This window comes from Galeopterus variegatus, unplaced genomic scaffold (assembly GCF_000696425.1).
Source record: "Galeopterus variegatus unplaced genomic scaffold, G_variegatus-3.0.2 Scaffold2448, whole genome shotgun sequence".
Classification (NCBI taxonomy): domain Eukaryota; kingdom Metazoa; phylum Chordata; class Mammalia; order Dermoptera; family Cynocephalidae; genus Galeopterus; species Galeopterus variegatus.
In genome coordinates this window covers 243,044-258,018 of record NW_007728559.1, presented here as the reverse complement: position 1 = coordinate 258,018, position 14,975 = coordinate 243,044, and the positions used below count along the sequence as shown (strand labels likewise).

The 14,975-nt window shown below is 33.9% G+C and overlaps 1 protein-coding gene across 4 annotated transcripts in view; it reads right to left on the bottom strand.

Annotated features, from left to right (window-relative positions):
• Positions 1-14,975, bottom strand: part of ZNF280D (zinc finger protein 280D) — a 114,637-nt gene that overhangs the window by 22,053 nt on the left and 77,609 nt on the right. For 3 of the 4 annotated variants that reach the window (XM_008581736.1, XM_008581733.1, XM_008581735.1), the window contains 3 exons: positions 8,513-8,575; positions 2,737-2,855; positions 1,577-1,953 (listed from right to left, as the gene is read on the bottom strand). In XM_008581736.1, coding sequence (XP_008579958.1) covers positions 1,847-1,953; positions 2,737-2,855; positions 8,513-8,575 — 289 coding nt within the window. In that variant the 3' untranslated portion in view covers positions 1,577-1,846. Of the gene's footprint in view, positions 1-1,576; positions 1,954-2,555; positions 2,587-2,736; positions 2,856-8,512; positions 8,576-14,975 lie in introns of those variants that run through there. The other variant, XM_008581737.1, reaches the window with a different exon arrangement.

Sequence of the window (14,975 nt, the reverse complement as noted above, 5' to 3'; positions counted from 1 at the left end):
GAAAGAACACAAAGCAGTACTCCTACATTGCTTTATCAAGAATCTGGCTTATCGTATTTTTAAACTACAACCAAGGTAAAACAAACATCTGTAAATGAGTAGAGAATTAATGTTAAAAATGTGAGTAGGTTGTTGTTGCTGGGCAAAATTTTTAAAAATTGGGTGGAAAGAGGGCAGATGACAAAACTTCCTAGCGACAAGTAAGGAAATAAAGACTAGTGTATCACTGAGTGTGCTACTAAGAAATAAGCCACTTATGGAGATTTTAGAAAATCTTTCATTCATGGTATAAATTAGTTTGGAAATTTAAAACTAATGGATTCAACTTTTTTGATATTAATCACAAGGAACACATTACATAATAAGTGGTCCTCTAAGTTGACTTTAAATCTGTTCAAAAGTACAAATGTAGAAGTTCTGATTTTAGAGTTAAAGAAACCACAATTGAGTGGTTTTCAGACCCTGCCTATCCTTATGGTTAAGATCACAAATGGCATTTTGCTAGTCTTTAAAATTCAAGAAATTAATATAATATAAATAGTGACCTTTTAATTGTGCTGGAAGAAAAAATGCAAGATGCACTAAGTACATATAGCTCTCAGTCTGCAGACCAAGTAACAAAGCTTCATATAACAATTAAAGCCTCTATTTATGGGATTAAATCTACAGCTTTTATATGAAATTATTCATTAATGAATAATTCCTGAGTCACTTAACAATATAACTTTTTATTAAAAGAAAATAATAGTATCAAAACTGTTTAGTAGATCTATACTCAATGTAACTAAAATAAATAAATGCCAAATTAAAAAACATATAGTAAAGAAACCCAGCATTACTGGTTATGATACATGTATTTTTTATATGTTACCTTTACCCAAAGGAATTACATTAATGGAGAAGTAAACATTATATATTAGATTTACAGATATATAATTTAAAACTTGTTTTTGTGTCCCTTCATATCTGTTCGCTGGACACACAAAAAATCAACCACATTGTATATTGATAAAATTAAATTAAACTAAAAACAAAAAAACTTGTTTTTAAGGTCTACAAGAAGAGATTTTGCCAATTCTTTACACCATAGAACTCAATTAAGATGACATTAATAATGACCCTGAGACGGGACAGAGGATATAATAATTCTAACGGTCTGACCAACAACCAAGTTAAAAAAATTTCAAGTAGGCAGCTATATGAAATATGCAGAGAATTCTAAGGAATTCTAAGGAATCTCTTGGAGTTCTTAACAAAACAAAGCAAACAATAAACAAGTTTTAAAGAAAGGAATATAAAAAGAGACATCATAAAAGAGACATCAATAAATTTGGAGAACATAGTAACTAAGCTATTACAATTAAATTAAAATTTTTAAAAATCAAAATCTGATAATTGGTACTGTTGAAAAAATTATAGAGTTAATACTGGGTAATACATTTCAAATGACAGTAAAACTAACTGCAATTCTGAAACAAAATAGTAGAGACCTGTTGTTCCAAGGACATGAAAGTAGCCATGGTTTCCGAACAACCAGAGCTTTTGTATTTCTTGGACTGCTTTCACACTAGAGGAAGATTTAAGAGCAACAACCAAAATGTCTAAACTTCAACTTGGATGTTGAAGTATTGATTTGATGGGCTTTTCTTGGTTATAACTAACTCATAAGCTTAAGAACAAGAGCCAAAGCCCCCAGTAGGAAGTGTGCTCAATCTGGTGGGCCTTGAGGCCATCTCTGGCCAAATCAGTATCAGCCTTATGAGAGGCCAGCCATGTAGAAAGGGAGTCTCCTCAAGATCTGATTTCTTGAGGTCACAAACTAGAGCAGGTCCCACAGTCAAACTATTCACATTCCTTGGAAAGAGAGAACAGGCATCAGTTGTGTCCGTCGTAGGGGGACACTGTCCAGGTGTACCCTGGACATTTTTTGAAATCTTGGGGCTGCTTCTGCATCTGAAAAATAAGAAAGATAGCACAATGACAGACAACAAATGAGGAAAAAGACAATCATCTGGCCTAAAAACTTCAGACTTATGAGAAATTAAGAAAGCACACAAAACATACATAAAGACAAACAACCATATCATTCGGAATATATTATTCTGAAGGCAGCTACAGCAGAGCAAAACAAAAATTATTTTAAGCACAGTAAGAAAAGACTAGAGCAACAAAAGTTATTTTTAGAGAGAGCCAACTGGAGAAAAAATATATGTTAAGATATGTCAACTTGACACAAAGATAAGGTGGAATAAGAATCTAGTCCCATCTGAAAGATGAAAAGGGCTGCATAACGAGAGCTAGTGTCGTGAACTTGGCTGCTTAACTGCCTTTGTGTAAGAAAACATCTCAGAACTTTGAACTTAGGAAATTCCAATTTGTCTTGCACCAGGTCAAGAGCTTCATAGAGTAGGAACCTATTTCAACAAGCAGCTTTAAAAAAAAAACAAAAACAAACTACTTTAATATTTTTCATTCCTATTAATGATACATTTTTAAAAGGTGATAGTGCTAAAAATCCATCAAAGTAAAATGCACTGAATAAAAATTAAACTTACTCAGAAAGATGTTCAGAAGTTGGGACAGAAACTGAAATTAGAAGAAAAGTTTTACATTTACAAGAGCATATGAAATATGATGAGTGAGAATAATGATTCAGTAAAGAGCCTATATTGTGGCTGACCAAAAATACTGGAAAATAAATATCAAAAATCCAAATTAGCACAGTTATATACTTACCTTTCTCTATTACAACTTGGCAAGTGTGAGTTTCATGTTGACTTAAGTGTGTAGCCATATTATCTAAGCCAGATACATCATTTAGGAAATCACAATTAAGGCACACTAGAGTAATGCCCCTATAAAAAAGCAAATAGTATAAAAGAAAAGGTTTTTATCTTTTATGAAAATCCATACACAAGTTCAATGATTACTTTTCCATGATTTGCTTTTTGTGTCACAACTGTAACTTCCCATTTTTTAAATATGAATTTGATATAACTGAAATGACTCTCTAGACAATGGAACAATCATGTCCAAATTATGCTACCATTTATTTATAGAAAGTATTTATTTTTTATAAATGTTTACCAGTTGACAAAAGCTAGGAGTCAAAAGACCTACAGCCAGTCTTGGCTCCACTATCAACCTGAATAACTCTGGCAAGTCACATTCTATTTGTCCCTCAGACCATCTGCAAAGCGAGGATACAGCATTCATTCACTCAATATATACTTATAGACACTGTCTTTATACATGTACGACTAGGTATTGTGAATATAATGGTGAACAAAAAAATTTACAGTTTGTGCTCTAACGGAGCCTACAATCTAGCACTTTTGGTTGAGGATAAAATTAAGAGAGAAACATGAAGGCTTTAAAAACAGAACATGTTATAACTGCCATTAATTGTATATTACACGTCAAGGGTTTTCCCATACATTGTTTGATTTGATTCGCACCACAACTACTGAAGGTAGGTATTATTCTCACTTAACACTGAATTAACTGAAGTAGTTAATAAAATATTGAAGTCCACAGCTTGAGCTCCTCATCATCCCAGGCAATGTGAACTAGCCTACCTGCTGGGGCCTGAACTACTCATTCTCTTTAACAAAACTTCACTGAGTACTGCAGTTCTTAAACAAAGTATGTAATGAGTATAAATTTTCAAAGAGGTTAGAAAAAAATTCTCACAGTCATCAATACTTTTTGCTGAGTACAGCAAGAGTTTTATGCTCAATGGATCAAACTGTGTTGCATGTGCTATTTGAAGTATTTAAACATAACTGCCATAAAGTATGTGACACTAACCTTAAGATTCTAATTTAAAATGTGTTTAGACTTGTGATTTTCAGTTGAAAGGTATTTAAAAATATTATTAAGCCTGTAAAAATATTAGAATGTTTCACAGAGCTTAAAAAGCCACTATATGTTTAATTTAATATAAGAGTTAAACACCTGGGAGCTTACTGGGTCAAGCATTTGAAATGCTGTTTAAAGAAAATCAAATATATTATAGTGTAAATGATGTTAAGTTGGTTAAAGTAATTTGCATTGTAAATAATACTGTTGAAAAAACTTTAGTCTGCTCAACTTAAATGAACTTTATCATACACTAATTAAAGGCACCCTTGAAAGTGACTATTAAAAAGTACTAGATTTCTAAATGGAATATCTGTAAGTTAAACTTAAAAGCTTAAGGAAAGTTAAAATTTTAAACATGCAGCTTAAATAACTAACCACAGTCTTTTCTATGAACAAACTACCCTCACAGATATTAAAAACAGTTTCATTGGTAAGCAGTAGGCTACAAGCCTAGTCTACTGGACATAGTTAATTGGGTAAGGGTTGGAATGCCTCACTCAAGCCTTCTCTAAACAGGGATTTGTAACTGGGATTTATAATCAAATTTCTTTTTTCTTTTTTTTCTTTTTTTTTGGCAGCTGGCTGGTACGGGGACCCAAACTCTTGACCTTGGTATAATAACACTGCACTCTAACCAATATAATCAAATTTTTTGGTCTGGGAAAATGTACAAGGCTGGGAATGCTATGCCTAGCTCATTAATAGAGAAAGGTGGTCTGCATAGAGAAAGAAGAAAGAAACTCAAGTCTAGAGAAAATAAAGACAATATCATCCTGCCTCAGCAAGTCAAACTTGGGAGAAATCATGTGAGTTCCTAATGATTTTCTGTTTCCCTTACTTGCTCTGGCAGTACGTCTTCCACTTAGGGGTCCATGAGATTCTTTGTAATACCTCTAATAAATTATTTTTGCTTAGGTGAGAAAAATGGGTCAGGCAATGCAATCATTGTTATTGTCAGTTTATTAACAAAGCACAAATATATACTTTCAAAGTTTATCACATAGTATAAATTGTTTTATCAGTATGAATGCAAATAGTATACATTAGACTGACTATTCCCCTGAAACTGCACTCTAACAGAATGCTTTGTATTTACACCTAGACGTCACAATGACACATCAAAACTGACCTTCATAAAACTAAAATCACATACTTTCTCCCAAAATCAACTCATCCTGACTGGTCTTTCTTATGATGCCATTCCCCTGACACTAAAAATCAAACTATAGTTATCTCTGACTCTCTTATTCTTTAAAACATTTAGTATGTCAAACACTTTATAATATTAGCAACTTATTGAGTACTTACTCTGTGCCAGGATGATATTAAACATATCATCTCATCTAAATCTTACAACAATCCAAAGAGGTAGGTGCTATAATTATCACCTTACCACAGAATACAGAGTTAGTTTAGTAATCTACAAAGGACATAAAGTTGGTAAAGGTCCTTAACTAAGGTCCTTACTAAAACATTATTAACTACCAGAATAGCCCTTATCTATATGATTCATTCATCTACAACTCACCTTGCACACACTTGAATTTAGATTTCCTTCAGTATCTCTTGATTCTACACAAAATATTAATGGTTCTCTAATGCCCTCAGAATTAAGTCCAAATTCCTTAACCTCATTTTCAGTGCTTTCAAATCTGGCTCTACGCTCAAAACTATTGCGTCAGACTTCAGTCTTATTACTATTATATGAACTTCATGCTCAATCCATTTACTTATTAGCCATTACCTCCATGTGCCTTCTACTATTCATTTCTGCACCGTTATTTGTGCTATTTCTTCCAAAGAGAATGCCCTATGTGCCTCTTCTATCGGTAGAAACAATGCCCATCTTTTAAACCCAAGTACACCCAACACCTATCCAGATAAATCCAAGTAATCTCTCTTCTCTCTGAAATAACTTTCACTACTCTTATTAAAATCCAGTTATTTATGGTGACACTTTATCTCCCATCCAATAAACTATACATTCCCAGAAGGTTGGTTCCAACACTGATTCATCACTGTCATCTTTATAGGATCTGTTACACTATGTACATGTTAGATGAATAATAAACAGCTAAAGAATAAATATTCAATTTAAATAAGAATAAGTTCAGAAATTATTCTGTATAGAAATAGCTAAAGAATATTCAATTTAAATAAGAGTAAATTCAAAAATTATTCTGTATCGAATTATAAATATGCTAAGTTCCATTCACAGACATACCAATTTCTACTTTAAGACCTACCCAAGTTGAGATAAAAATACCCAGATCTTATAATCATATATTTCATTTAAAACCCAAACATACAACTGAGCTGTCAACAGTGAGGTAAAAGTCAAATTAAAGTCTCATTTTTTAGAATGGATAAAACCCTTTTCATTCTTATAAAAGTTTTCAGTAAAGACAACATATAATATAGCTTAATCTATTTCCCTGGATTCAGTAAATGTTTTAAAAGTAGTACTAATATATTTTTAAAACTGAATCAAATTTTTTTCTCCCTGTTAGCTATTGGCCCAACATCACAGATGGAACCTATTGTCCACATATATCATTTTCAACATATGCATTAATTTATTCAACAAATATTTACTGAGTGTTTGCTATGTGCCAAGGATAGACAAAAAATACCAAACCACACACAATGCAGTTAGAGGACACAGACCATAAACAAAAAATTAATACATATTGTATATCAGATGATCTAGAGAAAACTAAAGCATAAAGAGATACAGAGTACGGGATGAAGGCAAGGGGTAGAAGACACAATTTTAAATATATAGGTTTAGTGTCCCTTATCTGAAATGCTTGGGACCAGAAGTGTTTCTGATTTTGGATTTTCTCAGATTTTGGAATATCTATATTAAACTTATGAGTTGAGCATCCCTAATCTGAAAATCCTAAATATTCTGAGCATTACCTTTGAGCATCAAGTTGACGCTCAAAAGGTTTTGGATTTTGGAGCATTGTGGATTTCAGATTTTCAGAAAAAGGGATGCTCAACTTGTACTAGTCAAGAAAAAGCTTGCTCTTCAGAGTAGAGATCTGAAGGAGATAAAGAAGCTAAACATACAATATCTGGGGGAAAAGCAAACTAGGCACAGGAAATAATAAATACAAGGGTCCTGAGATACAATATCATCCTCCCCATTTCACCTTTGATACTAACCCAAAGCATCAAAACAAGCACTGACTAAACCTATTTCTACTGATTAGCTTGGTGGAGCAAAAACACCAATATCTCAAGGAACAATGGCAAGATGAGCAAAATAAACAAAGAAAGATGGATACCAAAGAAATCAGAAGAATATGAAAAAATGGTGTTCAGGGAATTCTGAGTTAAGTGTGTGGTACAACCAAAGCTAATTATCAATGCCTTTAGAAATATTCATCAATAGTTCTTTCTGGAACGTAAACAAGTTGCACACTTCTCTTCATTTGAAAAAGAAAAGAAGAACTATACAGAATATATTCTGATTTCAAAAATTCCTGTGGTTTAAGAAATTTACTTCGAAACTGAAAAAGTGTTAGTTACTTTACTAGATATCTTAGATATCTTTTTAATAGTCAAATATTGTTGGAGAGCCATATTTTTGTTCTCATTTTACAATGCAAATGTATGAAGATTTCATCTTGACACTAACTGTCACTACTGAAATAAATTTAGCAAGAGAACAATGGCTAATCACATCTCTAGTCTAAGGATATAACGAACAGAATTCTGTAATGTCCAGTAACAATTATCTGGATTTCCAAATTAGACATCTTAATGTCAGGTTAAAAAAAATAAAAAGTTATAGCAAACCACAATATACTTCATATCCACTAGGACCTATAATCAAAAAAAGACAACAAATGTTGACAAAGATGTAGAGAAACTGGAATCCTCATACACTACTTGTGGGAATGTAAAATACTGGAGTTACTTTGGAAAACAGTCAGGCAGATCCTCAAAAGCTCAACACAGAGTTACCATATAACCCAGCAATTCCAATACTACATAAAAAGAGAAATAAAAAGACATGTCCATACAAAAACTTGTACACAAATGTTTATAGCATTATTCATAATGGCCTCAAAGTGAAAACAACCTAAAGAGATAAACTATGGTATATCCATATAATGAAACATTGTCCACTAATTTAAAAAATGAAGTACTGATACATGTTACAACATGGATGAACCCTGAAAACATTATACTGAATGAAAGAAGCCAGTAACAAAGGATCACAAAGTGTATCATTCCATTTATGAGGGGTCTTCAAAAGTTCATGGAAAGATCTGTATCATCTTTCAATTCCATTTTCCCACAAACTTTTTGAAGTATCCTCCTATATGAATGTCCAGAATAGGCAAATCTATATACAGACAGAAAGTAGATTAGTGGTTGCTTAGGGATGTGTAGAGCTGGAGAGAAATGGGAACGACCACTAACAGATACAGGGTTTCTTTGTGGAGTAATGAAATGTACTAAAACTAACCATGGTGATTGTTGCACAACACTGAATACGCTAAAACTCTTAACTGTACATGTTAAACACATGAATCGTACGGTATGTGAATTATATCTAAAAAGCTGTTATGTAAAAAAAAAAAAAAAGTCATAATTTTTCGATAGAAAGAATTTTAAATATTCAGCTAATTACCTGAGATCTTCTGCATGCTTCTTAAAAATACAAAACCTTTTACTTGCATGGTTACTGTGAAAGCTGGGGAGACAAAAGAGATTTTAATAATTTTGCTATATAGTAAGTCATATTTATAACTATCTTTCAACTCAACACTTGTTTCTAGTTTTTAACAAGATGATGTAAACAATAAAATAATGTCTGTCATCCCTGTTTAATTCAACATTTTATCTTATATTTCCATTTTACCTATTTATTTTCTAATGACATGTATTTCCCTAAGCATATTCTTAGATGATCAGTACCTTGCCATTATATATAAAAAAGGAAATACTAAGAATAATTAAAAACGTAAAGAGCATTAAATTTTTTCATCTATTAAGAGTTGAAAACAATTCTAATTATTTGCTTATAACATTTTTACCTTAATATGAATGGTTATCAATAATATTTTTTTATCACTTCCCATTCTTAACTTACTTGGTGGGGGGGGGCGGTTTAGAATCTAAATGATACAGAAAATAAACAGTACTTAAGCTAAATGCCACTATTTACCATTTGTAAATTCAAACATTGAGAGTCCTTTGCAATTACTAGAAGAGGTCTTTAAAAAATAAATTAAAGCAGAACTCATCAGTTGAAACAATAGTTTCCCCTAAGCACAGAACAAAAAACCACTAACCAAACTTTGTACCCAAAGATAATAGCTTTTATATACACTTTTAATTCCTGCATTAGAAGGCCAGGATCAGTTTAGCACTGTATTTCTAAAAGTGGGGTCACAGACTAAAAGCATCAGCATAACCTGAAAGCTTATTTAGAAATGCGAAGTCTGGGGTCCCCAACAAACCTACTGAGTGCAGCAGAGCCCAGGAATCTGCTTTAACAAGCTTTTTCAGTGACTCTTACTCAAGCTAAAATTTGAAAAACAACAGCCAACACACCAGGTCAATGGCTACTCTCAGATACAAGGTAACCATCACCAGCACAGCATGTATGTACAACTATCTGTAATACCCAAAAAATATCCTCAGAAGATTTCTAATAGTCATTTCTTCAATCTGGGAATAACTACTATTAAAGAGCTTACAAATTTAAGAGAATATCACAAAAATAAAATTTTGTTACTTCACATTATGAGTTTTGGAAACCCTGAAATTATATGCAAAAATTTATATACACAACTGTTGTTTCCTCAGAGAATTAAGTCCAAGAGTTTGTCTGATTCCTAAAAAATGTGAACCAAAATAAGCAATTTTTTAAAAATATGATATTTTAAAGCTCTTTCTTCTTTCTCTGGCAAAAAAAAGCAGACTGTTTTTGGTTTATTTGTTTATTGGTAAGGGGAGAGATAAAATTACTTTTTAGGATCTTTTTCATGGCTTCCACATCTGTCTTCCACAAATTGTACCATATTAAAATGTTTGTAATTTTTTTTTTGTCTTTTTTCGTGACTGGTAAGGGGATCGCAACCCTTGGTGTGGTATCGCCCACACCACACTCAGCCAGTGAGCCCACCGGCCAGTCCTATATAGGATCCGAACCCACGGCGGGAGTGTCGCTGCGCTCCCAGCACCGCACTCTCCTGAGTGCGCCATGGGGCTGGCTAAAATGTTGGTAATTTAAAACTTTTAGTTGTCTGAATCCAGTTTAATTTAGAGTTCCCTGTCTATAAAAAAAGGACTTATACCATTTCTCTGACTGATTTGTATTTAATACACAAATCCCATACTTATAAAGGTTTTGTATAATTAGAGAAATGGAAAGTGTATCCACAGCTCACAAATAAAAAGGAAAAAAAAATACTACTCTTCTTCTTCCTATTAGATCTCCATAAAGTTAACAGCAATATAGAAATAAATCTACAAAAAAAGAAAAAGTTAAGATTTTTGTTACAATATAATAAAAACATAACGTTAAGACCTAGGTTTAAAAAATCTGCCACCTACATGACTGCATACAATTATCAAAACTCATTAAGCTATTCTTTAAAAAAAGGTTAATTTTATCATGTGTAAATAATACCTAAGAAAATTGAGGACAAAAACTCCCTTTGACCTATTAATCTTGATTTTCCTAATAATCTTGATTCCGTATAATTAACAACTTTACTCTCTAAGAAACACAAAAAGAATGATTCCCTTAACATCCAGCAATACTGATGGTATGTCTACTATTTACAACACTAAACTAGAGGTTGATGATGCCATAACAAAGAAGGCAAGTTGCCTGCCCTTGAGTTCATGGTATTGTGGGGAGGTAAAGTGAGGGAGACACATGGGGGCTGGCACAGAATAAATGCCCAAAAAATATTTGTTAAATAAACATATTCATAAATAATTAACATAAGATAAAAATAGTGACACATACAGAATTCTGTGGTTGCATGAAGGGAAGCTGCAGGTAGATGGGGGAAGTGCCAAACAACAATTAGGAGTTCTTTTCAATTAAGAAGGACCTACTGCTCAGCCCCAGGCAAAGCAAAGAGCAACTACAAAGATATAGAAGAATTTTCAAGAAAACAAAAAGGAGTTGGAGCTGAAAAAGTAGTTAGGAATTTTACAATGAAAGGTCTCATACTGTTCAGAAAATTTGAACTTCATCCTATCAATGTTAGGAAGTCAAAGGATTTTAGGTCAAAAAATCACCTGACCAGATATGCCTACACTAGCAGCAGAAGAAAGAAAAAATTGAAAAAAAGGGGGAAAATTGTGAGCAGAAGACCAGTTATGATACTATCACAATAATCCAACTGTTCTTCTAGTCACTATTATTTAATGCCAATAAATCTATATAATATGAACCCAAACAGATCTTTCAAAAATTCAGTACTATGTATTGTCCACTGTATAGAAATAAATTTTATAAGTTTTCTTTTTCCCTGGAATTTTAAAAAATCACCCTTCAAAGCCTAAGTTAAATGCCATTTATAGAAAGTCTTCCCTCATTTCTTAAAGAATTTATCCTTACCTCTTCTGTGCTCTCATAGTCATCAGTTTTTACATTAAGCTAGGTAAATATATCTTCCCTACTAAATTGTGAAAATTAAAGTCAAGGACTTTACCTCCCCTTCCTAACAATGACAACTTAGAAATTAATAGCTAACATCACCTGAATCTCCTAAGTGCAAATCATTTTACTAAGCATTTTAAGTACATTTTCTCTAATAAGCACAACAGCTTTCACTTCAAGAAAAGCAAACTGAGAATCAATTTAAGTAACCTGCCCAAAATCACGTAGGTTATAAATGGTGAAGCTTGAATTCAAATCCAGATTTGTCTGATTCTTTACTACCAGCTTGCCATACTTCTTAGCAAACTGTACCTGCCTAGTAGGTACATAATGAATATTTGTTGAAATGAACCTGGCTGAAATAAACTCTGCTACAAAAAAATTGATATTAGTTATGTCTGTTAACTTAATTCTATTGTCTTATATGTAGAGAAAAAGCCTTCTCATATATCATTTTAAGAAACAATAACAATATTACACAGTAATTCATTTGCATTTTTTTCAGATGATTTCTATTACTACCCAAAAGCTACAAGCAAATAAGGTGCAATAATCTAAACTGAACCTAAAATAATGTCTTAAAAAAAAAATCACCTAAAAATTGCACATTTAATGATGCCTCTCTTTGGAAGAGTCTTACTTCAACAATGCTCTACCAACTGCTTCAAGATTTTTAAATATCCTCTTTTGAGATTATATTTAGAGCCTTTTATAATATCAGAAAAAACTGTCACCTGCAGTTTGCAATGTGCTAGGTGATATGATGAATACACAGACTCCTTCTTCTCAAGGAGATAATACAGACCCATATAAGTATAATAAAAGGCAGAAGAGATGAACACTACAGCATTCAAAGAAAGGAATGGCTGTGGTGATCACACACTTCAAAGAAGATAAACTGAGAGGGAAGGACAGGGCATTCCAGGAACTAATAAAGAGTAAGGAAAAGCCGCTGTAGAAAATGAGTACAGGAGCAAATATACTTTGGGGAAGATTAATCAACTCATATAGAGATGGGAGTCCTTATAGAATGGATTGGGGCAGGTATGAGTCCAGAGGGAAAAGACAAATTGATATGCTATAGAGTTGGTGTGGGATGGGAATTAAAGGTAGTCATCCTTTGGAGAAAATGAAGCTTCTGTACATACAGAACTCAAGCCTATAACAAGAATCCACAGTGTGCAGAAGTAAGGGTGTGCCATTCAGTGGGAGGTACCTAAGACAGAGAGGGAACCAAGGGTACACTGAGGTAAAGAAAAAGGAAAAAGGACTTACAAACCCTAAAAAGAGCAGCAATGGAAGCTTTCAGTTCCATATGAAGCTAACAATGAATAAGAGCTGTGTCTGATGAGAATGAAGTGCAGAGTTGGGGCCCACTCAGAATTGGGAACAGTGCAAAAAGAGTGTCTGGGACCAACTGGGAATGTTTTGAGATAGAATGGATTTAGAAGTTCTGTAGGACAGGTGGGGCACCTATGATAAACCAGGGAAGGAAAGGCAGAATAGCCCCCAGTTTAAGAAAAACAAAATATTTTCCAATTTGATCACCTATAAATTAAGGGCAGAAGTAAACCCTCCATTCAGTGACCATGTGTTTGGGAGAGTATAAGACCAGCATTATATCCAGCAGTATACTTAGTGAAAGGATGCCTGGGGCCTGGTTTAAAGTAATTGGAATATGAGTACAGAACTCTGCAGTAGTTGGGAGGCAGATGGAGTCTCAGGAAACCATGAGGCACAGTGGATCAAGAGAACTTCTTGAGCTTCAGAAACCTGGGCCAGTGAATTATTTCCAGCTGGTGTTCCACATTCAAGTAAACGATGCCCTGAAAGAGATGGCACTTAAAGAGTACTGGGGTGGTCGTCACGTGAATCCTAGACAGAAGGTAACATCTGGCTTATCTGTAGTCTTCTGAGATGTGAGTCTAAGGTAAAAAAAAAAAAAATGCCTACAAAATAGAAACACAGAGTCAGATCTCAGGAAAATTAAAGACTGAATTTGGAAGATTTAAAGTTCAAAGCTCAAAGTGAAAGTGGTTAAGTTACCAAGAAAGGAAACATAAAAAAGGAAAGAAAACTGAAGGAAGAAAAGGCAATGAAATAGAGTAGCAGCCAAAAAGGAAGAAGAAAAATGGTGGTAACAGTTTAACAGAGGTTGAGGAAAATGGTTTCAAAAGTAGGTGATAACTCACAGTAATGAAGTCATGGAGGCGTGATAATGAAAAATAAGTGAATAAATGTGTTAAGTACATGGCAGATAATTTTTAAAGGGACACTGTTAGTTGGCAGTATTAGATACTCAAAGAGTAAAAAAATGAGTCACAAGATAGTAACAAACACTTTTTACAAATGTTGATGGTAAAAAAGAACACAAGAAATAAGGAAAATAGGCAGTAAGGACAAACCTCTTTCGTCCTTAAACAAAAAACACACAAAAAAACCTAAAAATGCTTTTAAGCATAAGGAAGTAGAGAGAAAGAGATAAAGATGCAATTTCACTAAATGCGGTCATGGCAAATTGGAGGAAATAGGAGATAAGGTTAACTTCGGAAAAGTGAGACATGCTTGATTTCTAAAATTAATGTCTGGATGAGGGTAAAGGAAAAATATTTCAGGTTGAAAATTTTAGGAAAAATGAAAAGGATGACTTCCAATTAAGTAATTAGTAGGCAAGGTTAACAACTGAGAGACGAAAATAAAATCTTTAGTGTACTAAAAAAGGATTAAACATTGTAGGTAAAAATAAAGAGGTTTTTCAAAAGAAAAAGAAAGAACCCAATCAAAGTTAAAAATTATGAAGTCAGAGTTGATTGAATCAAGCACTGTTTGGTACTCTAGAACTGAGCACAGAGAAAGTTCAAAAGGGGAAGAGGCTCTATTCTTACCTTGGCCTTTATGTCAGGTGAGGATGGCTAAAGGTGGAAAGGATTTGGGGACAAAAACAAAGCAGCAATCAAAACAGATAACTCTAAAAGTGAGGTTGAATATAAAGGTTGATGGGTGCTGCTAGACTGCAAAAAGAGGTCAAAACCCAGAATATCATGGGGTAATGGGAATTTTAAAGGAATGAACAGTGTACAGGATGAGATAAGAAAGAGGGTACAAAAACTTAAGTGGTAAGAAAGAGGGTACAGGGCCGGCCCGGTGGCGCACTGGATAGTGCGCCGCTTGGGAAGCGTGGCGGCGCTCCCGTCCGAGGGTTCGGATCCCACATACAGACCGGCTCCCGCTCACTGGCTGAGCGAGGCGCGGGAGCAACACCGAGGCTTGCGATCCCGTTGCCGGTCACTGGTCCGGTATGGGGGCAACACTGAGGGTTGCGATCCGTTGCCGGACACGGAAAAAAGACAAAAGACAAGAAAGAGGGTACAAAAACTTAAGTGTTGATGTAAAGTGCTGGCACTAATTAAAGAAGTCAAGGTATCATGGTGTCAGGCTGATTACGGGCGGGGGGGGGGGTAGGGGGGGG